Source organism: Tauraco erythrolophus, chromosome 9 (genome assembly GCF_009769465.1).
Source record: "Tauraco erythrolophus isolate bTauEry1 chromosome 9, bTauEry1.pri, whole genome shotgun sequence".
Taxonomy (NCBI): Eukaryota; Metazoa; Chordata; class Aves; order Musophagiformes; family Musophagidae; genus Tauraco; species Tauraco erythrolophus.
Genome location: NC_141473.1, coordinates 9,450,541 through 9,477,752, shown reverse-complemented (window position 1 = coordinate 9,477,752; position 27,212 = coordinate 9,450,541). Strand labels below are relative to the sequence as shown.

The 27,212-nt window shown below is 39.2% G+C and overlaps 1 protein-coding gene across 3 annotated transcripts in view; it reads right to left on the bottom strand.

The window, feature by feature from the left end:
• ABLIM1 (actin binding LIM protein 1) overlaps positions 1-27,212 on the bottom strand; it is a 217,432-nt gene that overhangs the window by 134,624 nt on the left and 55,596 nt on the right. For 2 of the 3 annotated variants that reach the window (XM_086616546.1, XM_086616547.1), the window contains exon 1: positions 4,195-4,438. The exons of the other annotated variant lie outside the window; for it this stretch is intronic. In XM_086616546.1, coding sequence (XP_086472672.1) covers positions 4,195-4,438 — 244 coding nt within the window. Of the gene's footprint in view, positions 1-4,194; positions 4,439-27,212 lie in introns of those variants that run through there. 3 annotated transcript variants of the gene reach the window in all.

Sequence of the window (27,212 nt, the reverse complement as noted above, 5' to 3'; positions counted from 1 at the left end):
AGAGATCAGCACCTCCCTCTCCACCTCCTCTCCTCAAGAAGCTCTAAAAAGCAATAGAATCATAGAATCATTTAGGTGGAAGAAACCTTGAAGATCACCGAGTCCAACCATTAACCTAACACTGCCAAGTCCACGCTAAACTATGTCCCCAAGTGCCACATCTACACGTCCTTTAAATTCCTCCAGGGATGGTGACTCAACCACTTCCCTGGGCAGCCTGTTACAACACTTGACAATCCTTTCAGTGAAGAAATTTTTCCTCATATTCAATCTAAACCTCCCCTGATGCAACTTGAAGCCATTTCCTCTTGTCCTAGCACTTGTGTACTTGGGAGAAGAGACCGACCCTCACCTCGCTACAACCTCCTTTCAAGTAGTTGTAGAGCGATAAGGTCTCCCTCAGCCTCCTTTCCTCCAGGCTAAACAACCCCAGTTCCCTCAGCCGCTCCTCATAATATACTTGTGCTCCAGACCCTTCACCAGCTTCGTTCCCCTTCTCTGGAAACGCTTCAGCACCTCAAGGTCTTTCTTGTAGAGGAGGGTCCAAAACTGAACACAGTAGTTAAGGTGTGGTCTCACCAGTGCTGAGTACAGGGGGACAATCACTTTCCTGGTCCTGCTGGCCACACTATTTCTGATACAAGCCAAGATGCTATTGGCCTTCTTGGCCACCTGGGCACACTGCTGGTTCATATCCAGTCGGCTGTCAACCAACGCCCCCAGGTCCTTTTCCACCAGGTAGCTTTGCAGCCACTCTTCTCCAAGCCTGTAGTATTGCATGGGGTTGTTGTGACCAAAGTGCAGGACCTGACACTCAGTCTTGTTGAACCTCACACAGTTGGCCTCAGCCCATTGATCCAGCCTGTACAGATCCTTCTGTAGAGCCTTCCTACCCTCAAGGAGATCAATACTCCGGCCCAAATTGCTGTCATCTGCAAACTTACTGAGGGTGCACTCGATCTCCTCATCCAGATCATTGATGAGGACATTAAACAGAACTGGCCCCAATACCCAGCCCTGGGGAACACCACTTGTGACTGGCCACCAACTGGATTTAACTCCACTCAGCACTACTCTTTGGGCCTGGCCATCCAGCCAGTTTTTAACCCAGTAAGGAGTAAATAGGGTCTCAGTGCTTCATAAATTTTCCTGCACCAGTCCAGTCTGCTCCCTGGCTCACCACTGAGCTGTTTCCGTGCTCTCTGGATTCTCCCCATGCCTTTCTCATTGTCTGAGGTTCCTTCTGTCTTCCTTTACATCCAATTGATCCAACACAAGCAGCCATTCTCACAAGTGCTGCTTTAAATTAAGACTGTTACATAAACAGTTACTAAACTCATACAGAAGGTCGGTTAGATAATATGGTATGTATCTCCTTTGCCTGAGGTGTATACCACTGTTGAATCCAAAGAGCAATCAGTTTGGAGGGGTGCGTAAGGTGCCATCTGGACAAGTGATAGATGACAGTATCTCATACAAGCGACATCACGCAGTTCCAAGCCGATTTTCTCTTTAAATTCCATTGCTCTTTTGCAATCAACTTTCAGCTTTTGCTAGTCCTGAATATGAGACATTCTTTCACAGAATCCTTTGTATCTGAGTCTGGCCTCCTGAGAATCAAAACCATGTGCTGAACCAGGCCTTCTAGGCTAAGGCAGAGTTTGTTGCAGCAAACCACGTGGCCAGCAATCCCTCTTGGGAAGCAGCCCCTTACCACCTCCCCTACAGATGGGAGAGAAGGTGGCTCATCAGTCTTTGACCAAATGAACTCAAGGGAAATGCAGAATGAGGGTCCTTCAAAGGAGGAGGTGATTCGAAGCCTCTTTGAACTTTTTTTTTTAAAAACATTTTCTTCAATTTTTAGAGTACTTTTAACTGTCAGTATCATACCACCATCTAACCTGATGAGACAAGTTTAACTCTCAACATTCCTCTTATGAAGGGGACGGAATTTCATGGTATGAGTGCTAATTAAAAGCAACTAATAACTCTACACTTGTTGATAATTCCTGACCTTCTAAACCTAAAATATGGGCCTTTCCTGATGGTTATGATTCCACTTATGAGCAGCAAGGAAAATATTTCGTGAGTCTTCAAATGCCTTGAACAGGGAAGCTTCTAATCTTTGTTTGTAAAGCCAAACACAGATAGGAAACTGTCTTTCAGCAGGGTATATAAGCTTCTAAATCTTGTAGTACTTGAAGCACCATAATCCTCAAGCAGGCACATGGCTTGAGAAGACAGACTCATGCATTTTGCATCTTAAAGTCACATACAGCTTTTACAACCAGGCTCTTCAATAACCGTTCCACTATTTTTGTTCTAAGTAGGTGAGATTGTGATTTCAATTGTAATTTAAGTAAAGAAGAGACACCAGACACCTTGCAACTTTTTAGCCAGCATTACTCATGGCACTGGAAAACACAACCACAATACCCATCCTATTGAATAGCAGCACTGAAATTGTAGGATAAGAATTAAAAAAGCCCCAGTGGTTATTTGCATTATCTATTGCAGCATAATGCTAACTGGAACCTGTCCCACTATCTTTGTAATTGCTCACAAATAATTAAAGAACTGCAAAATCGCAGATTTCTTTATCCATTTAATCCTCATACAAATTAGAAGAAAATTGCACCTGTGCAAAAATGTGGCTCCCAGCCTGCTACAAAGGCAAAGAATTTCTTTGGAGTCCTGCATGGATTGATCATATAGCTGGTCACTGTTCATTCAATTAATTTTCTATCCTAAATTGTGATTTATAAAAATGCCTAAATTGCCTGTAGAAGTTTTCTCCAGAATACCAATGCGAAACACTGAGGAGCTGGCAAGACAGAACAGTAGCTGCTTTTTCTGGCTCCCAGCTATATTATGTATTTGCCTTATGTTTTAGCAGCACCTTAATTAAAATTTTAGTTTCAAAATAATTGATTACTCAGAAGCAGTAACTACCTGAAACAGCATATGGGTTTTGGCCAGTATTACTCTTACAGTCTGAAGTTCACTGGGTACAGAGCTGACTAGCAAAAAGCTATTTACACACAAGAAAAAGTGTTATCTGGCACTGACAAAATGACAAACTTGAAAGCAGATCTTTGAAAAATACTTGCCTACCATATGCATTCACTCAGTATTAACGTTTTGAGGAGCTGAGCAAAGTGACAAGTTTGTAGCAGTTTTCTAGATCTGCTAAGTGCAGGCAAAAATCCAGCACATAAGCAGTTTGGGTTAGCAAAACTGAGGTCAATAAAGCAAGTCCTAGATGAGAATATCTTTGAAATGTATCAAGCTTCAGATTAACATTTATAGCAAATTTCATATATAGGAGTTTCCATAAAACTTTTTCATTATTATTATTTTTAATGGACTGTAACACATCAGTTAAGCTGATGAATTCCAGATATAAGTCCTCCCACCACTGATAGCTCTATGAAGAAATAAACCAGTGTTAAATAATAATTAAAAACACAAACCAAATTTTAGGAACTATTGGGAAGAACAGAAAGCATTGCTATGACTCTGTACATATACCCATGTTATGCTACATGATGAATACAGTTCTATTCCCCAGTTTTTCAAGGGTTATAGCAGAATTAGAAAAATAAAGGTTAAAAGGATAATCAAAGGCAGGGACTGGCAGGAGTATCTAAATAAATTATGACTGCTTATTCTGGAAAAGGAGGTACCTGGATAAAAGATACAACAGAAGTCTAACAAACTCACAAGTGACAAGAAGAAGGTGAACACAGAAATACTTTTAATCACCTCTTCCAATTGCAAAATGAGGCAGCTTCAAATGAATCTACTTAGCAACAGGTTTAAAACAAACAAAAGGAAATACAGTTTCATAAAACCCATAGGAAAGCTCTGGAATACACTACCACAGGATGTTGTGCTTTCAAAAGGTATTCTTCTAGCTTGAGTACTTCTGCAGATTAAGGTCCCCTTTGCCCCAGGATGGTCACATAGAGAGAGCAGCACCCATAGCCATCACCTACTTTTGACTATTCAGATTCTAATCTGCCTTTTTATTCTTCTTTCCCTCCTCTCTGTCGGTGATAAAATATTTCTCCATACCTGAGTACACTTGCTGTCATAAAGCATCTTGCTGCTACATGAAAAATAAGCTAAATTGCATTACAGTTAGCTTATTTATCAAGCAAAAATCAAGATCCGATGCCAGACCTCACTTACCCAGATCCTCAGGAGTGTCAAATAACCGCTCGCATAAGTAGTAGTCATCTGGATTCAAGTAGGGCAGTTGCTTCAGCAAGCTCTGCTTAGGAATGAGATACAAGACCTCTGCAATATCCCCATCCTGAATAATTGACATCCTTTTAACTGAATTTCGGAATTTCACCTTTTCCAGCACGACTTCTTCAGTTTTCCTTGATCCACACAGCTTCCCAAAGCTGTTTAAGATGGGGAAAGATGGCATTTCTATTTGGAGGAAGCTAGGGAAAGCAAACTGTAGTGCATGTATTCAATCTACCACTCACGGCACACTGCCCTTACCAATCCTTCTCTTTTTCTCTTATCCAGCAAAGGAGATTAAGGAAGATATATTTTTAGTGATTATCTTCAAGAGATTACTACAGTATGCTTGATCAGGTGACTGCCATCTAAAACTATTGTAATCAGTTGCAACTCATCCCCGGGAATGCAAAAATCAGAAGCAAAACCATAAAGAGTATCTGAAAATCAGATTAATATTCAGGACAAGAGAAAGAACGTAACTGAGGTATATAAGAGGATTAGTTTAAAAACAAAAAACCTTACTGCGTCAAAAATCTCATTATGGAAGAATCATCATCATAAGCTACAAACACACATCTGTGCATTTAATCTACTATGCCCATTCCATGCCAGGTCTGTACGTGTGCTATGGCTAAAAGGTTATAGTAAAGGTAGAGCATGTTGGTCTTCCTTTTTGAGGAATGTACAGAGGCTGGCTAGCACTACTTCATAAGCAGATTTGTTTGGAGAAATCCTTTCTGCAGCTTTCGCTGTGTATTCCAAACAAAAGCACTCAAGCTTTCCCCTAACTATTGAGGATTGGTTTGCTTTTGCTCTTCCTCTCCACTTTCCTGTGTAGCTGACAGGAGAAGCTTTGCAGATATTGTGCCAACCCTTCCTGCTTCACTTACAAGAAGTATTTACATTAATCCAATTCCAGTGACTTGCTAATCTCATCATCTAATGAATATTTTACCCTGGGTAAAGGCAGAGTTAATCATCAACGGGGCACTGGAAAGTCACAGGAAATTCCAACACAAAAGATAAAAAACACCAAAAAAAAAACCAAAAAACCCACCCCAACCTAAAGCACCATTCATCATCTGTAAGAGAAAGCTATAGGCAGACCCCAGACCAGGACGTGCTCAGAGACAATTTCAGATTCTTTACTCAGCCAAAATCCCAGAGACAACTGCACAGACAATGTTTGTCCCAGGATTTTTAATCCCTTTAACATACAGAGGTTAGCTACAGTTGCAAAATGACCTGGTGTAATAATTGCACTGCTTCCAGTAAGGGATTCACTAAATTAAAAGGCGAAAAAAAACACCAATAGTCTTACTGAGCACAGTGAGAAACTGTCATTTAATTTTTCCATCAAAACTCAGAGTTCAAGTACCATCTACAGATGAGAGAAGACTATTTACTATTGTCAATTGCTTTTATTTTTCAAGTCGTAGACTTCTATGTTATCTTGAAAACAAGGCTGAAATCAGTTCCCCTTAAACATCCATTCTGCTGGGTTTTATAATCAATCCCAAACACAGTGGGACAAAGCCAGAATAAATCTGCACCACTCTACTAATTTTAATGGGGTGATACTAATGCATATTTGGCTCAATATATACAGCAATTTAAATTCTGCCTTAGAGTATCTTCTGTCAGATCAGAGATCTCAGCAAATGCTGTGTTTTAAGTATTCCCACTAGGAAATGAAGCTTGGCAGCAATTTTTCAATCTCTCCCAGATTTCACAAGCTACTGACCTGCATGCCACAGCCACTGAGTGGATAAAATAGACTTTCTGAATCTCCAAAAGCTTCTACCACTTTAGCTGAAGACGGATCACCGTTCTGTGCTTAAAGCAGAGGGATGACTCAAAGGAGGCAGCTGGATGTACTCTAACACAAGTAACTCAGTTTAGTACAAGAGTATCATTTGTTGCTGGATAATCAGGGAAGGATGTTGACATCTGACAACAGCAGCGGCAACGATCCTACCTCACCAACACATCAAGGTGGACTTTGCCCTTTGAGGTAGGTGAGGCAAAACCACACCTTGCCCTGACATTAACTCTGCAGCAGAAGTTAATCCTCCGAAAGCAGAAAGGTAAGCTCCGAAGTAACATTTTTAACTGTTGCAACATTGGCTACAGCTTGGCTGCCTAAATCCTGGAAGAAAAGCTTGTCCCTCATTGAAGTTTAAATGCACTGGTTTAAGATTGACTCCCAGTTTTCCATTGCAGCCATGCCGATTTCAACCTTCCAGCTATGTTCACCTAGACAGGCATTACACCAGCTACTGCACTAAGTACTAAACTAGTATGATCTGTTGCGTGGCAGCAGGCAGAAGAAACTGCAGTCATCTTCTACATAATCAACGTCACATATGCCGTATAATGCCTCTATTGATTCCTTTAACTTGCAGTTTGCCCGGAAGAGTTGCAACTAAGTGACAGATGAAAGGGCAAAGCAGAGGCACTAGAGACAGAATCCACCTTCACCCATGCAGGGAGCTGTTCCTGCACTCGGCAGACATGACTTCTGCAGGTGGAGCAGCTCCAGCGGTAGCCTGGGAGGCAGCACAGACCAGTGCCCTTTTCCACAGCACCTCCACCACAGAAGCAGTCAGCTTGTGACCACTGTAGAAGGGTCCAATGTTATTTCAAATAGTGAAGTGCAATCCAGTCTCCTTCTGTCACCAGGACACATGGGATTGGTGGGGGACCACAGGAACAGCTAGTTTAGACCCTAACGTGTCAATGTAGAATAATCCTGTTAAATGAAAATAAGGTCCTCCTTCCTCTGAGAGAGGCCCCTCTAATGATGCCCCTTTCCAGCCCTGGCTACTGCTATCATTGTACAGCCTCAAAGACCACATACTAGCTGCTGCTTGTAACACAAAGCAGTATGATTTTTGGTCAGTGTTTTTTTAAATACAAGGTATGTTTTTAAGAGCCTCCATCTTGCTAATATGAAATATTAGAGGACAAGAAGTAGAAGTGAGCAAAACAAGACCAGGAAGCATCACAGTGGCTTCCCGAGTTAGATGAAGGGCTGTTCAGGGCAGTTGGCTCCAAGGATCAGATCCTTGTGTCCAAGGTAAAGGACAAGGCCTGAGACAGCCTTGTACAACACACTGTTACCAAGCACTGGAATTTAGCCTTAGCCAGAATCAAAAAGACGGTGGCAATCTCCTACTGCTGAAGTCAAGTACTTGATTAAGTGGAAAAGATTGATTTCTAATATTCTTGCTGAAGAGAAAAGAAAAGGGCAGAGAACACAAGGGCACAACCTTGTCCTTATGTTTCTTGAAACACATTCACAGGAATCCAGGGCGCCCAACCCAGAAGTAGTGTTGAGGAAATTTCCTCAGCATCTGCCAAGTAGCAAAATGTTTTTAAATCACTGCCAATTCAAAGCTGCGCCTAATCCCAGTATTCAGTGCTGGAGGCTCAAGCCTTCACAGAGCACGGTTTGAAGTATGGGCACTTTCCAGATTGACATTTTTCACAACGGACTGGAAAAGAGACAGGACTTAGGCAGACTAGTTACTTTAAATATTTTATCTCATTACCAACTTCATAAAGATTTTATTTATAAACATTTTCAGCTGTCTCAAGACATTTCCTATTCAATTCCCTCTGAATTCACCAAATCAATTGGTAATAAAAATGCATATGTTTCACATACAACCAGGAACAGAAGCTTCTGTGCTAATGCTACTAGAATAGAAATAACAAAAAAAAAGTTGACCGCAATGCACAAATAAATTGCACAACCGAATAGCAGGCACTGAATCATGGCAAAAATTAGACACCAAAGGCTAAAATCATAGTGGAAGTAACATCCCTCCATCTTCCCGAGCAACACTGAGGATTAAACTGGCCCTTCAGCTAAATAAAAGACAGAAACGTGTAGTGCACTAATGCTGTCTTTAATTGCTTCTGCCATCAGAATTAAACTTTCTGCAAATGCATTTCAGTGTGACTTTATTCTTGTATTGAAAGCAATAAAAACATCAACCAAAAAACCAAGAAATTTAAGTCAGTCATACTAGTTCAGCAAACCTAGCTACAAAGAAAAATGAAAATAAAAGCACAGAAAACAAGGTAAAACAAAATGAAATTTTCCTTTTCCCTCATACCACTTCAGAGGGTAACACATTCATTGCACAGGTAGATAGCCCCTAAATAATGTTTCATGAATCTGTCAAAGGCAATAGGATTATCTTCTTCTCCCACGTAAGAACTCTCAAAGATATTGAGAGCACAAGGGGTGAAGGGCCTTCACACACATGAAAAATGAGCAAGCACTATGTCTATTTATACCAAGAAATAGTTATCCAAGCAATAAAACAACTGAACAGCAAGAGAGAGCAAGAAACCACTCTAACATTCAAGTTCACACCCACACACAGAAAAGAAACAAAAGGTTTCTGCTGATGGTAAAATTACTCCATACGGGCAGCTTTTTCACTTTTGACAACACAATTTACTTACTCAAGACTGCAGGTTGATGGACAAAACACTCAGCTATTTAGTGTAAACTGGAGGAAACACTTCATCCACATAATGGAGATCAAAAAATCCACATGCACATCTTTAATTTTACCTAAATGTCCAAAACAGGCAGTCATCTTCTGGGCATATCGACACAGCCATTCTCCTGTAGGGTTCCTCACCAAGGACCTGTTCACTCATTGCTTCAGAAGGAGCTGCCTTTCTCTGCAGCTGACCAACTACTGCTTGCTTGAGACTGATAAGACAACAGAGCTTCCTCTTCCAATTTATCTCCATTAATAATTTAAGTACTACATAAAATCTGCTGAGCTTTAAAAACCAGTACTGCAAAGCTACTTTGTGGCTTTTGAATTAATCATGTTTTAGTCCTTAAAAAGTATCTCAGCTTATTATATTTCAATAGTTCACAGAAAATATTTTCAAATTGCAGCAAAATCCATTCTCTTGCTGCACAAATGGAAATATTGTTGGGATTATGCTCAGATCAGTTAGACACTTAAAATATTTCCTCAGCTCAAAACCAGAAACAGAATTACCACCACTACTGAAACGTGTTATAACGTACCCCAGCAAGCAGACACATCCAGTGCTGTAAGAGCACCACTAGTTCATGAAGCATTACCATTCACCGCTTCTCAATGGTATATATCTTCTGGGGACCAAAAATGAAAAAAGAGCCCAGGTACTACCATTATCGTATTTTCTGGCACTTTCTGGCACTTTCTAGCACAACGTATTTCAGAAGAACTAAGGCACCACAGCCAGGAGCAACAGGAAGAGGGTATTTTCTCAGCTCTCTCACTGGAGCATGAAGCCCAGGCAATCTTGTCGTTATCTTGGCTGAGAAGAAAATACACAAGAACTGACTCAGCAGTCCTGCTCCAGGCCAACTGCAGTGGCCACACATACCTGCCTCTGTTCTGCTCCTCAGAGACAAAGGCAGAGCACTATCAGGCTTACTAGGAGAGAAGGAGTGTAAGAAAATCCACTACAAATCACACAATCAAGGACACCTGCTTAGCTAAATCCTTGCAGAATGGCTTTGGCTATACTCTCTTGACTCAGGTGACCACTACCAGTGAAGAGCAGGTGTTCCTCATAAACAAATATGCTCCTTGTCCACTACACTTTTTTTTTTGTCATCCACTTAACACTTGCTGCTTCCTCACTAAGATCTTATCCACTCATGAAAAAATATTTCATAGAGATCACATAATGGCTGCTGATGTCTATATTAAGCACTGTTACTACTAAGTAGACACTTTTTAAAGTGATCTGTTCTAGTACATCTAGATGTAAATTTTACTCACAACAGATTGAAAAGCCTAATTATTAATATTTAATATTACTTCAACAATTTATTGCTATAAAAGCATAATATATATTTTAAAAACAACTCAGGGGTGTTAAAGGCTATGAAGGATCCACAGAGATATAAATTTTACAGTCTCTACCAAGTTAATTTACTGGTTTCAACCCATACAAGGTTCTATAATATAAGCTATACTACTGCCTAAGGCAGGAGGAACATAAAGACAACAAAGCCACAGGGCGCATCTATACTGGTGAAAAAAGAGTGGCTTACTGAGAAGGGCTAACTCAGGTTAAAGTGGTATCGAAGGTAAAATGATTTGCTCAGCTGAGCAACCCATTCAGCACGGGTCTCCCATATAGGCTTGTTATCAAGCTGCCAATTCAAGATTTTTTCTTCACTGCTATTATAACTGAAATTTAACTCATCATTAGCCAAACTCCATCCAAAACACCTGTTTTTGCAGCACGCACATGCAAAACACAGTACTGAAGAACTGTTACAAAGTCTGTCAAGTCCATGAAGTCTGTGAATGTCTATGTGAAAGGACAGTAGCAAGTTCAAGTCTGAATAGGACGAAGCTACGTTTGTATTATCTTATGTTGCATCAAATATTAACTCTTTGAAAACCCATCCAGGAATCTCCTGAGGCAGTGCACTGCAAATTGGATCTCAGTTTTATATTAACAGCAAGATTTGAATGCACAAACTATTTTGTCAAACCAATTCAGAACTAAGAAAGGAAATGTTATTTTATGTACTGATGTTGTGGTTTAACTCAGCCAGCAACTAAACACCACACAGCTGCTCACTCACCCTCTCCCACCCCTGGGGAATGGGGAAGAGAATTAAAGGGGAAAAGGGAAGGAAAGTCATGGGTCCAGATAAGAACAATTTAATAATTGAAATAAAAAAATCAAAAGCAATAATTATAATAATATATGACAATATATAAAATGATAAAAATATATGCAAGCAAGTGATGCACAGTGTATTTGTAATGTTGTGCACCTGCACACTGGCAAAACACAGGAAGCTGGAAAGTCCTTGATGTCTCAGCACCAACTATAAACATCAGTGCACTATCAGCATTCTTCTCATAGCAAATCCCATACTAAATCCAAAACACAGAGCTCTTCTAGCTGCTAAAAAGAAAAACTAACTCTGTCCCAGTCAAAACCAGGACAATTGATTTCTTCTTGGTGTTCATTCCAAAACATACATGAAACATCGCTTTGCCCTTTATTCTTCTGTTACAACTTGCAACCAGGATAAAACTCAAGAGAAAACACAACTATCTCAGGCTTAACTAAGACGACATGGTGTCCATTTCCTTTCCCAACTGATGACATTTGCAAAATCTTTCAGCTGAATTAAAGCATTGTGCTCAGCTTCCTGTTACCAACTATGTATGATAACTTTCATGGCACATGAGCCTTTGATAACAAAAGACCAGCTTTGCAGTGCATTGTAAAGCTGGACAGGCAGCATAACAAGCTCTTGGGAATGCTTTTCCCTTTGCTGTACATTCAGAAATTGAATCTGACTCACTTCCCTAAACCCCAGTATCCACCACGTTTATTCTTAAGTGAAGCTGTGCACATAAAGATTAAACAAAAAATAATATCTAAATAATATCCTTGAGGTTACATCTAATCATCATCTTTGACAAAAGAGAGAGCAACACCAGTCATTTACCATCATGTGCAATTACTAGCTGGGCTGAAACAGTACACAGAAAAAAAAATCAATCACAGAAAGAAATATTTAAATGTTGTTAGGGAAAAAAAAACCACAATAATGTCAGTTAGAAAAGTCCTGTCTACTAGCTCTGGAAGACTTAAAACATTCCTTTAAAGCATCAGGTATTGGCTGCTGTCAGGGATCAGATACACATCCACTGGAAACGAAAGAATGGTTTAAATATATTTCATACATGACTACATCATTTCTATATTGGATAATCCACTTCCACTAAGAATACTGCAAATAAACATAAATTGTTTTTAAAAGCACGTATTAAGCTTATCTAAAAGCAAGAAACAAAACTATTTGTGGAACTTCAAACTAACCAACATAGGACAAAATACTCTTTCTACACTACTGTTCTGTGAAACTTTTAAAACACCTTAATAACTTTCACTTTCCTTGTAATTCCCAAACTCACCAATTGAAACATTTTTTAAATCTATCAAAACATTTCTTATTTTTCTACCTTCTGCAGGAAACTGGAATTTGGGAAGGTTATCCAGTCTCATTTTTAAAATTATTTCTTCTACCACTTTTAAAGCTAAAGCAGAGACAGACAACTAAATCCCCAGCCCGTGATACAAAACAGACAGTGTCTTTGGGGGCAGAAAGCTGAAAATCCATATATTCAGAACTGGACCTTGATCTGCCAAAGGAACCAAACTAAGTAGCTTCATCACTCTCTTTCCCTCATTTGATCTTCACACAAAATAATTCTGCAATCAATTCTGGCTATAGCTGTCCTTTAACAAAACAAACCAAAACAAATTACATTTTCGGAATCTTGAAGTGTCCGTGCTTTCTAACACCTCTGCCTAAAGGCATGTTTTCACCGAGGTCTCCATTCCATTTACTGTTCATGCCAGGCTACTGCCACCACTCAGAAATGAAGCACAATTTCTGTGGCACTGCACTTGCAATGCTGATTTATTTTCCTGTTAATGACCAAAGGTCTCAGGTATGACGTTACACTAAGTGCAGAATTAAGAATGTCACAAATATCCGGATGAACTACTGCCATATCTGGAACAGCCTATGGAGATCCTATTCTACTCTATTTAAATAGAGAGCAAAACTATTTGCTGAAATCCATTTTTAGCATTTAATGCCATCACAGCTACAAAAGTATCTGCTTCCATAATCAATTATTCAAATTATTAATAAATAGCGAGATTAATAGTAAGAAAATAAGACTGAAAGGCTGGAATGCTAACCTGGGATTTGAGAAACATGCAGCCTCTGCACTCCCACAGACTTGCTGTTTGTCCCTAAGCATTTGCAGCCCTTATTTAATGCTAAAAGTGCTCATTTCCCCTAGAGAATCATGTTACCAGATAAGGCAAACATAACTAATTCTGCACATTTTCTCTGATCTGAACATTCCATTTTTAGCTATTCTGCCCCAAACAAGCAAAACCACTGTTACTCTGGTTGCTGTGACTAGAAGAGTGCACAGTTATCAGGTTATGACAAACAGCATGATTCAACCAAAGGCTATTTACCTTACTTTTTCAATTCCAATGTTTATTTCAGACTAGTCATGGAAAAAAAAATATATATCTTTGTTCTCGACCATTTTCAGACACAAAATAACTGTGTATGCATTAATGGATCCGTCTATTGCATTATTATAAGATGAGGCGGCTCAGCATTTTATTTCCTGGCAGCACAAGGCTAATCTATTGATCTATAATGTCAAGAACACTGCACTACGTATTCTTAGAACAAAACCAATCCTTTTTACTCACATATAAGAAAAAAAATAACTGCCATTGCTGATACCTGATGTAATTTTGTAGGTAGGATATACTGAGAGCTATATGAAATACAAACACAAAAACTGCTGCATCCCCAAGACTCTGGATGATTGAACTACTGACTCAACAGAACAATTCCAGTGCTTGCCTATCTCGAAGCTTATAAATAATCCCACGACTTCCGTGGGGCCACGCACTATGCCTGCAGTTAAAGAGACGCCTAAGCCACTCTAGGGAATAATTAGCAAGAAGAATCCCGGCAGAAGCTGGCAGTCCTTCAGATATTCAGTAGGAAACTGGTTTTTTTTCTAGTCCTCAGCAATGTTTAGGTATCTTTTATTTAAGTAGGTATTTGAGAAGCAAGTAAGTACTGTGGAAAAATATTAAAAATTTTTAATTTTCTTCTACTTACTTCTGGTCATTACTATTTAACAGTTCAGCCTGTAATAGCCTGTAAAGAACCACTTAAAGAACAACAATCAAAGTAAATTTAAAAAATCAAAACTAAATCATATTAGTTAGAGGCCCCAAGAGACAGAGATGGTTTATTAAAGTACCTCCTCATTGTGTTTCACATACATTTTGCTTTTCCAAACAATCACAAAGGTAGATTCAAGCAAGCAAAGACTTTCAAGATAAATGTAATTCCTTTAATCAGACTTTTTTCTTTAATTTTCCTTTCTTGAACTTCGACGTTTGTCTTCCAGCTGAGAGGAGCTTTGTAACATTCTCTTTGCAATGTACACTTCATAGTAACTGAGACAGAAATAAGCCGGGAAGCAGAGAGATCAAAGTTGAAAGCTCACAGTTTTTTCAATCCTTGTATTTATTTCTTGTACCTTTATAAAGAGCAATGTGTTACAAGCATGACATCAAAGAAAGCACCACTCCTCTTGTTATGTATTAAAATAAACTGGATATTATTATACACTTTCTTCTGACAAGTCACGTGATTACAGAAATATACACAGCAACTTTACTCAAATGCTGAGCACAGAACTATATTAGAAGAAAGTTTTCTCTAGGTCACTGCAGGACTTCCTGAACATCTTAGTTTAACATTCCCCATTTTCTCCTAACAGTGGATCTTCTACTGTGGATGTAGAACGAGCACACACAACTATAAGAAGAATTAAGCATTTCTCTTGCTACATCGAATTCTCAAGGTCTCCATCACCACAGCCATTCTCAGAGCACGGCATAACTCTACAAGGTGAACTTTTGCAGTCATACTGACCTCTCCTAGCTTCAGTGAAGCTCTAAAAGAGATTCATTCTTCGTACTACAAGGACTAATTTAAGTACCTACCAGAAGCCAGTACAAACTTTTTGTCAATGTCCATCAAAACTAAGAATAGGAGGTTACCTTTCTATGTAGTGGAAAGTATGGCACTGCTACAGGATGCCAGAAATGACATCAGATCAGCTCATTGACAGCCAACATTCCTACTAAAAGCAGCTTTAAATATGCTGTGTTGGCTAATCTTTGTTTTGTAATTAAATAAATCCTACAGCACTGCTGAACCCTTCCTCTTGTGGTCAGCAGTATCTTCTGGTTAAATCAGCTGCATGCACATACACAAATGATGAAGAGCCATGTTAAAAACGAAGTAACTGTCAGTTAAGCAAAATTATGACTCTATGAGCAGCTCACTCCTCACACAGGGATCACATTCTGTACAGGCAAAAATGAGGCCTGGACACATCTGAAAATACCTTGATAGGGCAGACAAAAGTATTCTGTTCAATTTATTAATGATGGGAAATGACATATAACGTACCATATAGCTACCAGTATTTGATAAACTGAGGTTTTGTTCCTCTTGGGTATTCCATGGTCTCATTTTACTTTTTTTTTTTTTTTTTTTGATAGTTAAGAACAATTTATTCAAATAAGGTCTGTAATCTGGCATCAACAGGAAAAGCAACAGTCAGAGAAACACACCAAACTTTCAAAGCTGACAGGACATTAAAAAGGAGAAATATGTCCTTGACCTGACAACAGGTACAGCTGGGTTTGCTCTTTACCAGTGCCACTCAACACAGAACAGGCCTTATCTTATGGTATTCCCCTGACATGTACGACATTGTGAAGCTGTGCCTATCAAATCCTATGAGAGTTATTCAAAGATAGCACTAAGTCAAGAATCTTAATCCTGCAGTGGAAGTGGAGGGCATTCAGTATCTAGCAAGCTACAATTCTGGAACAGAAAGCAGGAAATAAGGTCTTACAATGCTGGGAAAATCACTCCAGTGATATCACAAATTCTAGGAATGGTGAACAAGTCAAATGGAATAGCTACAAAGAATCTAAGACCACTATGTTGACTGCTTGACTGATATTTACCATACTATATTTGCAACCATGATTTACAGCAGTATTTCTTCAGTAAGAATTTCGTGATCTTATCCTGCTACTGTTTGACCAAAAGCCATCTATTGAGGTTATTTGTTTTCGCCAGTCACTGTCATGCGTGTTGTGGGCTACTAACAAAAGTAGCTTTTCCAGCAGGTGAATTTTAAACAGAAGTGTGGATTTTTAATTATTTTTATATAAACTGTAACTAAAACACAATGTAAAGTGAAGATGGCCCTGGTCATCTTTGAGAGACAATCTGCTGTTGCATTCTTCATCATCATCACAGAGTCTCTATACCTCCTGGTACTCAAACTACACTAAGTGCTGCACCTAGGTAGTTACCTCACAATGAGAAGTCTGATTCTTCAGGTCTTTGTAGAGTTCAAACAACTATTACCAGTGCATGCTGGGAGGTTTGTTTGTTTGGGGCTTTTTAAGCGTAAACACTCCCTCAGTCTAGAGTAAAGGTTAGTTTTCTTTTATTTGTGTTAACATTACCACTGTGGTGCTTAATACACAGATTTACCACTGACACAAACTAAAGATCAAAAAAAAAAATTCCTTTTCCATGCAGTTCAGCTTCAATATCCCTTCCGGTACTAACACTCTCTATGCATCTTCAGGTTTTTGGTAGGAGTTTTGCCGTGGTATGATTTAGGAACAGTTCTGCAATCGGGAATAGCAAAACAACAACAACAACTAAAGAAAGTAGGCAGGACAGCCAACCTGTCAGGCTATGCTAATAAAAAACTGATTGATGAACTTCTAGAAGCACTGAGCAGTATTTTCAGATGAATCAGTTAAAACAGGTGCTGACCACCACAGGATTGTTAGTAGAGAACCTTATGTTATAAGCATATGTTGTGCATAGTTTCAGCTGGCAGCTTCCAATTATTTCCTTTTTAACTATGAATTAATTACAAGATAATGTATTATTTTGTAGTGGTTTTCTGACTGTTTTGTTATTGAGTTTTTTCCCCACATATATGCTTTCTTTGGAATCCAAACCCTCCCAGTACTTTTCCTAGAATTAACCAATTGTTTCTGAAGAAGTAAAACATTTCAGTTCTCCAGCTGCTTCCTGGATTATCATCAGAATAAGGTGAGGCCTTCCAACTCAAAATAGACAGTGACAAAAAGAATCAGTGGATCATTTTCCTAGAATGTGGAAGCCAATACATGAAACTGATTAGAAATGAAAGTAAACCAAAGCAATCTGTTTTCATTACCCACTTTAATGACATGACGAAACAATTATCCCCAAAAGTATCTCTCTACATATTAGATTTCGAAAGGGCTAGACTCTCAACCTCCTCTTAACGCTAGGGAAGGGAAAGTGCACACACCAAGAGTAGCCAGAAAAACTAATCCATCGTCTCTCCTATGCTTTATCAGTGTGGCAGTCAGGAGTTTACCAGGACCCAACAGCGAGAAGAGATTTCCATATCCACACTGGAGGAGGTCACCTACACGACCCAAAGCAGGCAGAGATACAAGCATGACTTCCCCAATTCTCAGCATAGGTGGTCCAGAATGGAGAACCAGATATTCAGCCTAACCTCACTACAACGAATTCCTACGGGACTCGGACAACTATTCATTTGATCAGTATGTTCACACAATGATACGGTGGTTTCCCACATCACAACAACATAGAAACAGCTGATTTTGACCAAATGCTATTGCATTGTAATTCTGTCGAGATTCATTTATATTAATGTAATAAATCCAAAATAGCATTTTAAAAATAAAATAGTAAAGAAATAAGGAGGGAAAAAGAAGAAATTTTGCACACTTAATTCAGCACACATTGAGAGAAACAACAGAAATAGAACTGTTATATTTAGTTCAACATCACGTGAAGTGCTTGGCCTAAAAAAGACTAATTAGCAATGGAAAAAATATTTTTTGTTGTTATAAACACTTGGTAGAAAGTTTGGGTTGTGGTTTGTTGGTTTTTTTAAGGTAAAGTGATACTTTTCATGAAGAGATGTACACAATTCTTTAATATGTCTACCTGCACATTTTTTAAGCTCCAGATCCACAAAGATAGATGATATCTGTGTGAGACACTATTTTTAAGAGACAAATATTGGATTAGACAATGTAAAGAAAAAATAAGACTTTACTTCCTCCAGCTCTAACCCCTGAAGTCAAATGGGTACCCCAAGGGATTGTTTATCTGTCCAAGCATAACAGAGAAAGCAACTACTCACACTTGAGCTACCAAGCAAGCTAAATACATCTTTTTGTACTTATGTCTCTTTTGCTGCCTTTTTCTAAGATTGTGATACAAAAAAGAGAAATGTTTACTAAGCAAACTAAGATTTGCATGCCTCTTGGATGCAAAGAGTATCCACTTTGTATCACTTTGTTGTAACTTACCACCAAAACTGTGCTGAATGTGCTTTTGGTGTTGAGAAGCAAAGTGCTTTGGGTCTCATCTCCTAGTAACTCCTTGCAGGTTGCTACACGCTGGCATTCTGTACTGCACAGTCATACCTGCAGCACCTTTGAACAAGGAAAACGTACCGCTCACCAGCAACAGCTGCTCAACATCCTGCTGCCTGCCTCTCTGCGCAAAAGCAAACAGAAGTGACAGATGGTTGCAGGACAGCCAAGAACTTATAGATGTGCTCAGTCAGTAAGTCACAGATTGCACAACGATGTTTCCTCAGGTTAAATTCCAAAGAAAGCTGCCCTCAATAGCACCCTAAAACAAATCAGTTATCAGCTTTTCATTCAAAGCATTAATTAACAATACTTTGAACTTCGATGCCACCTTCCACTACAAAACTCTAACACCTCTGTACAGAACCTACCCCGCAGCAATAGAGCACTGTCATCATCTTTACCTAGAAGACAGACACTGCAAAACAGAGCAGTGAAGTACCTCTCACAGAAATACACATGGAGCCAGAGGTGGATAACAAGCCTGTTTAATTCCATCAAGGTGTGCTCTGCTCCTTATATTAAAAAATCCAGTCTGGGACAGAAACACGCAGACACTTGCACACACTGTTCAGCCATGTAACAAAGTCCACTGCTCATAAAATACACCAGTTTAAAATAACCAGCAGTTAAACATGGGAACATGTAAAGGAAACCAAACTAAAATAAAGAAATTGCTCTCAAACTAAAATAAAGAAATTGCTCTATCAACTGACATCCCAATTTCAGCCTTTTCCCTTCTGGAAATCCAAGAACTAACATCCTGTGGATGGCTTAACCCACGCAATTTATCAACAGAGATTTACATCGCAGAGCTACAGCCCAGGACAAACCTTTGCCGTTCGCGCAGCCGTGATGCGTTTCTAGTTCCATTGGTGCTCTCAAGCAGTAACGTTTCTGGGCCTCAGAAGCTACAGCCTTTCAGAGCACAGATGACAAGCCGGAGCAACAAGAGAGATCTGCCAGAGGTGGCTCGCTCTATGGCTTTACTCCTAGTGTTTCCTGGGTTGAACCGCACTGAAGGGAGTGGCCCGGGCAGAATAGGTGTGTCTGTGTTCCCGAACAGTTTAAAGCAAGAGAGAGTATTTTCCTCTAGATATTCCATGAGTCATCAGGACCATGGCATGTTGGCTTTCAAACACTGACATGTTCCCATATATTGACCATCTCGAAGGAGCTGATATTATTGATAACTTTCTTTTTCATACAGAAGGGTCCTAACCAGCCTCAAGGGCTGACTGCAAACAGACTTGATTTTGTCCTGAGACTGTTTTCTTTTTATTTTATTCTGTGCCTCATCTCCACTCCACTGCTTTTATTTTACGGATTATTGCACCTAAACAAAAGAGTAACAGCCTGTGGAAGACAGGGACCAAAGAAACACCATTCACTTTCCACATACACTTATAGTAGGGAAAGACAAAGACCTAGGCATCTTCCCTAGGTTAGATAAGTGTATACTTCCACGTGAGTCCACATTATAAGTGTGGACTTCCAGGCATTTCCTTCTACGCAGTTGTACATATCCAGAGACAAACTGTTCCGTGAGCAGATGAATTAATGATTTTTTTTTTCTGACAGATTTGCATCCAGCATCCTCAACACCCATCAGGTTTGCATTACCTTCATGTAACATCCTCTTGGCAACACCATTCCCAGAAATATTTTTAGTTCCTTTCCATTTGCTGGCTTTCCCAGTTCCTCTCCATGTCCTTTAAATCCATCCACAGAACCTTTAAGCTGTTTTCCTTAACTGCTTCAATATCTCTAATTTCCACCCATACCTCCTAAACCACACACTCTCTTCTTTCACTCTCTCATCTTTCTCCCGTACCTCAACTACTGGTTAGTATCTTTGAGTTCTGTTTCCCTGAAAGGAGGAGAGAGGGAAGACTGACAGAGCAGTTGTATAATCCTCATGTCCTAAGAAATGTGACTGAAAAGCAGTCAAACACAAGGTGCAGAAGCCGACAACTTGCAACCCAAAGCCCTCTCTAGAACACACTTACCGTACTCTGGAAATTTTTATGGACTGCAAGGTGCTGCTGTAACAAGAATTTCATTTTATTTAAAGATTTCACTTTAGATGACCAAAAAGCCTGCTAGTTCTCCTCTAAACATGTATGAAAAGATGCCAGAAACACACAAAAACTTTTGAGTTCCTGGGTGGGAACTGCTAAGTCAAACCAAATTTTGGCCAACTACTTTTAATTCCCTTCTTCAAACACTAAATACTGATTTTCCTGAACTCTTGACTTCATTTTACCCACAATGACTTGTCATCTTCTCAGCCAGCTTGTTAAAAATACACACTCATGCAGACGCACAGGCAAATGTAAATACAGGCACAGAATCTGTTCTCTCCACCTTTACTCTCAGTCTGGCATTCTCCTCCTCTGGCTTTACACATTGTACTTGCTGCCAAATTAAGTGCAGTGCAGGACAGGGCGTTCACTCTGTTTGGACTTTAACACGCCTGACCGAAAATGATCAGCTCATCAGAAACACAGCTTTCTCTATGCCTCCATTCTTCTTTTTAATAATCAAAGCACTCTACACTTTAATTACCGTTACCACCGCTCTGATGTGGTAAGCAGATACAATTATTCCTCTTCTACTGACAGAAAAAAAAAATTAAAGCTCTATATTCTCAAGAAGTGTTGACTGCTAGCATTTATATCTTTTATTTACTTCGTCTCAGATACAACGGTGAAGGGCTCAATGGGTCCAGAAATAAGTTCTTCTGTCCTCATTAAGAGACAAGTTCCTAAAGTATGTCGGTGTGACTTCCGCAGTTAACCACGTTTGTATCTCTTTTGTTTAGGTGAAGAGATGAAAGAGAAGGAAGATGAGAATGATTCAATATACATTTACATATTGCACAAGTCATCCCGCTCACACTAGCTATGTATTATTAGTAGCTATAGCACTAGACGCTACATTTGAGACACACATGAACTTCAGTCTTCTATATGGCTGTGTATGTACATATACATGGCCACTGTAATATAATTGATTACATGTTGATCTTCATTTATGTTAAATTAACTGACCCTACCTAGTAGTTTTGTACACCACGCAAGAACTGATCACTTCTCACACACTGTACTAGTCCCGAGTCTCAACTCAGGAATTTCTATTTTCTAGCGTTTCCCAATGCTGAAGGTCTAGCCTGCAAAAACTCAGGAGGATTTGACATCTGCCAGTGTGCTGTCATAAACATTGTATGTTGTTCCCATGAAAAAAACCACATGAATCTCACCAAGTGACATGACTTTGAAATACTGCAGTCTATTACGCTCAGCAGAGAGATGTTTTTGTTGGCTACTAAAGCTCAGCAGAGACTTGCTGGCTATTAGTTCTCCAGCAGTTTCATCGGATTTAGCTTATTCCATCCTACACAGTTCTCAGGCCTATTGTAATTCCCACAAAGTGACTGAGAATAATCAGCCCCCATGCTGCAAGAGATACACTGGTTCTCCATGACTCCATTACACAGACCAACAATCTGACATGTCTTAAATTTAAGAGCTCATTCATGTGATTTTCATTTCCTTTTATTGCCTTTTTTTTCGCTCCAGACTTCATGTAACCCAAACAGAAGCGCCCACAATCACAAACTACCTACTATCAGAAAACCCACTAATCGAGAATGTTATCAGCCACTTCGGCCAGCCATGGATCCATAAGGCAGCACATTCCTGTTGCATCTAGTGGGAGACATGTAAGGCATCACAATTTCTCCTTCAAGTTTCAAAAGTAGTTCTTCCTAGTTGACATTAGACCGTGTTAGCTCAGTCTGCTCCCTGGAAGATTTTATCCCTGTTGAGATATTCTTTCCATACTACAGATGAGGAAAACACCGGGTAAACTAACTGATCTGTCCAGGACCACAAAACTCTACGCCCAGCTTAGAAACTGAATCTAGATCTCGTGAATCCCAACGGTCTAGCCATTACACCTTCTGTTTAAAGCAGATTATTTATTTAAAACAAAACAAAACCATAGGGGAAAAAAAAAATACAGAGACTTTAAAGGAGACCAATAAGTTCTTATGAAAGGAAATTAACTTACCCTGTTCCTTCATAGTTTATCTCCTTACTTCTTCTCACTCCAAGTCCCACATGATAGAAAATGCTCCTACACAGTTCCTGCAGACGCCACAGCCTTTTCACCACAGCTGGTTCATAAGCGACAGCATCAGAACCAACAGATCACAGGAGGAAAATTACAAGCAGACTCTTCCTCGTTACTTCAGCAATTTCCCTCACCTCCCAATCTAGGCTGAGACTCCTGATTGCTAGTAATTCTTCTTCTCATTTACAGTTTCCAGTGGTGACTCCTCCAGAATTTTTTGCCCATCCTGTGAATTTATTGCATCGCTGTCAATGCCTCTATCTAACAGCAGAAACAAATTTACAGTAATTTCCTCAGAGCTTGTGCACAGCAACTATTTTAAGTGTAACTGCTTAGAACAAGTGTTATGCCATGTATTCTGCGCTGCAGAAAACGAAACTTTATAGACAAAGTGTAGCCAGGTAAATGCTCCTTTCTTGTGCATTGCTAATTGCATCTCAATTATAGCATTTTACATATATTTATGTACCTTTCATCCTACTGTATCCCAAAGCACTGTCACATGGTTTTAAAAGGAGGCCTATATTAATACAGAACTACTAGTACCCAGACATCTCTAGAATCCAGTGCAGCAGCCTGTGGATAAATGCATTATGAGAGAGACTTGGGCCAACGGCAGAACACCGAATCTCTGTAGTTAGATAAAGGCCTTCCCTCCCCCTTCAGACATCATTTGAAATTCTTGCATATCCATTTCATTTGATGATCTCAGTGTTTTAAAAACATTAATTAACTTGTACAGTATTTTAATTAGGTAAGGTATAAATAAAGATCTAAAACTTGCAATGCCTCTGCTAGTGGTGAAGAGGAAGTGCTTAAGGGAAAAAGCATATAAACCAGGGCAAGTATTGAGGGATCCTTCCAGATTCTCTCACACATTGCAGCAAAATGGTGGTTTAGATGGAGACTGCCTCCAAATCAGTGTTTAACAGCTACCAATGCACCTATTCCCTACATTTTTTTCTAATTCCTTTTGGAATACATCCCTCCTTTTCATTGCTTTACACTCTTAAGTAGTGAGCTCCATCCTATATTCAACCGCTATATGAAGAAACACTTCCAAAATAGCTTTATCTGCTTTTAAGCCTGTCACCTGCTGATTAAATTGAGGCCAAAATTCTTACATCCTCAGGAAAATATAAAATAAAATAAAATAAAATAAAATAAAATAAAATAAAATAAAATAAAATAAAGAATCCTTCTGTACATGTTTTCTCTGCACAAAGATTCAGAATATTTTATCGTGTCTCTCAACACCACTCAGTTTTACAGGTAAACAAACATAGAAGCCAAATTTTCCCAATAAAACAATCTGAAACAAGACTTTACATCTACAAGAATACAAGCTGTTTATTTTTAGATGTCTAATTTTAGGCAGCTAGTTTTAAAAATTCCACCCATATAGACACCAAGTTATTTTCCAAGGTCACATACTGAGGTAGTGACAGCCCTGATGAAAAAGCCCAGACATCCTTGTCCTTACAGCCATCATCAGAAGGCAAAGAGGAGTAAATTGCATGCTCCCCGACATATCCATGCAGGAAGGAAGGAGGCTGAGTCAATTCTACTGGGATTTCAATGTATGCTTGCAAGAAATGCAAATATTCCAGTTGTGATACACTGAGCTGTAAAGAGTTTCCAGGATGAAAATGGCAGTCTCCCATTACACCTCATTTAAAGATTTATTTAACAACTTTGTCTTTCCTTAAGCTAAGCTAAGTGTTTGCAAAGCTACAATAACGTGCAGCCTCCCTCTGCTTTTTCATGCTCAAAGGTAGCTTGGGAACTTGCTGATATTGACTGTGTTCCCCTGACTTGGCTTTTAATTTGGGCGCCAAGCAATGAACGGATCACAAATGGATAACATCAAGATAAAACATTTGGCAGACACTTGACTGTCATATGCTTTCTGTTGCCAAGAAATAAAATAGGACTATTAAAGTCATCTCATTAATTAACTTTTCTGTAATTCTACTTTTTATTGGCATCTTGTTCGTTAAGTAAATGTTTTTTATTTCAGAAGGAAAATGTGTTTAAGGCTTAAAGAGTGACTTTCAGTACCATCAGTGGCTGGCATTTAACAGATCTTTACAGTAAATAACTTTGGGGCTGATCCTCAGCTAATTATGGATGATGTTGCTTGCTCATACTAAAAAAGAACACACCTTTCTCTTTGAGAAGGATGATGTTAATGGAGGGATCAGTTTCCACCATTCAACAATGTGAATCCTAATTTCTTGCCATCTTTTTTCCTTCAACTTTGAGGAGCTATTAAATGATGTACTACAGTACTGAAATCCTGACTTCTTGTTTCAGTCACTGCCTTTAAAAAATTTACTACAGATTTTTTTTGAATGGTCCTAATTTTTATACAAGTTGGTTGCACCTGTTATCCACTTGCCAAACAATCCTCAAGGAAAAGAAAAATATTTACATTCTGTCAATGGCAGAATAATATTTACATTCTTGATTTTTTCAAGGAGGACTCAACCCTCAAAGAAGTCAGCGAAGACCTAAATGAAAGGCCTGGCTGAAGGATTAATTCCCAATGAGTAATGGCTGTAAAGACTGTCAGAAAGCAAAAAACTGCTCTCTGTTACACTAAAATAAAGCCTAGGCCTGTAAGCACTGTACAGGAAAGAAAACTTACTAATGCTCACGCAGGTATCTTGCAGATGTGAACGTTGGCTATAGCAAGCTAAAACACACCAGAAAAGCAGAAGACTGCTTTCAGTGTACATCACTGCGAGCACACCAGCATTTTTTTTTAAAAAAAGAACACAGTTTAAACAGTGCCTCCCTTTTTTCCTATCTACTTTTTTTCTTTAACATCAGTGACAACTTTTTCTTCTCTTCTGAGTATTGTTCAGAGTGAGGCAAGGTTCTGTTTATGCTCTGCAAAGAGACACAGAAAAACAGGGCAGTAAAACCCATTTTCTCTACAAAAATCTGTATGAAAACATAGAAGTTCCTAGCCCACAGCATAAACAGTGGTAAGCAGAAGTCAATATTGCAAATGTTCTTCTTCGGCCTTAATACAAGTGGCATTATCTGTATCAGGATTTTTAGTATAATACATCACACCTGACTGTCAGCTCAGGAACTCCTCAGTCTGTGACTCGACACACCAGGACCTGAGTGATATTCCGTGTTATGGGCTCCTGAGACCCTGCCCATTCTCAGCAGCTGGCTTCCCGCATGACCTGGCAGAAGTCTTTAAAATGGAAGTTTCTTTAATTTACCAGGGTCTTTATGATATTACATCCTTTGCAAGAATGAAAATAGTATGCTAATGCAATCTCTGAAGTGAAGACTTCACTATTATTGTTTACAAGAAATGTAAGTGTGGCACTGAGCAGAAAAATCTCATACCCAAATGGAAAGGATGGATGCAACTCTCCAGTGTATCACGTTCAGTTGTCAGCAATCACAGGCTATAGCACCACAAGACTCCTTACAAAACCTTATCAAGTTCCAACTTAAAACATGTAACGTTTACAAGTTCCACTGGAAAGCTGGTGTAATTTTCTTCTAGCTCCTATACTAAATTTCTTAATGGGATGTTCATAAATTTTTTTCTTGTGACAACATCATCCATTAGTTACAATGGCTCTTCTCCCTTCACAAGTGTCATCTACTTTTGGATGTATGTCCTGACAGGTACGTTTTCTCTTTCATTAGGCTGAAGCAACGCATACTTGTTTAGAGACTTACTCGTCACCATCCTGTCATCAAACAAAGCATCAACATTCTTCTCTATAGTCATTCCCTCCCCTCCAGTAAACTCCTACTGTACAGCAAAAATCTTTCTTCTTAGTCTCCAAGCACACAAAGGTCTCTTAGTCAAACTGAACTTCAACCTATTTCTACAATTTGTCCTGAACTACTCTGTACAATATGCTAATCCCCACTTGACATTGACTGTCTCCCAAATGTGTGTCACCACCACACGTCATTATGTTTCTCTTGTCTGACTTACAACTCATGTATGAACTCCAATCTCTTCCACCTTAATTAGTAGTTTTTCAAGAATAAATATTCAAGCTCACGAATTTGTCCATATTTCATTTGCCCTGGTTTATATTGCCATGTCAAAAAAAGATCCCTTATCAGTCACTCTTGCTGGTGGCTCAAGTCCGGTCAAACACATTCTGTACCCAGAGTCAAAAACAAAACAATGGTTAAGTTCTGTCCTTAACAAGTTCTTCAAATGACTGTTCAGTTCAGCTGACATCCTCTACATTTCCAGAATAACCACAATATTGTTTCAGGAGAAAACAAGAAGTGTAGCCATTTTTATTTCAATGCCTACAGGCTTCTACTGAGGGTAAGACACTACTGGGCTAAGATGTGCAAAAAAGACAGTAACATTCCTGTACCAGTTAAAATCTGAACAGGTGAGATAACCACTGGACAGGAGGCAAAATCAGGACACAGAAAAAAAGAAATTAATTACTCTAAATTTGCACACCACAGATCAGACAGAGAACACTCTAGGCAGGAATTCACAAGGCAGTTTTTTGGTTTTGTGTTTGTTTTAAGTACAGATGCGCCTGATGGGAATACTAAAAATCACAAAAAATGAACAATATAGTCCCAGTAAAAAAATAATTGTCTCTATGACAACTGTTGCTTAGACAAATCGCCAATATATTTGAAGACCAAGGCTCAAAAACCTGCTAGAAGGGGCA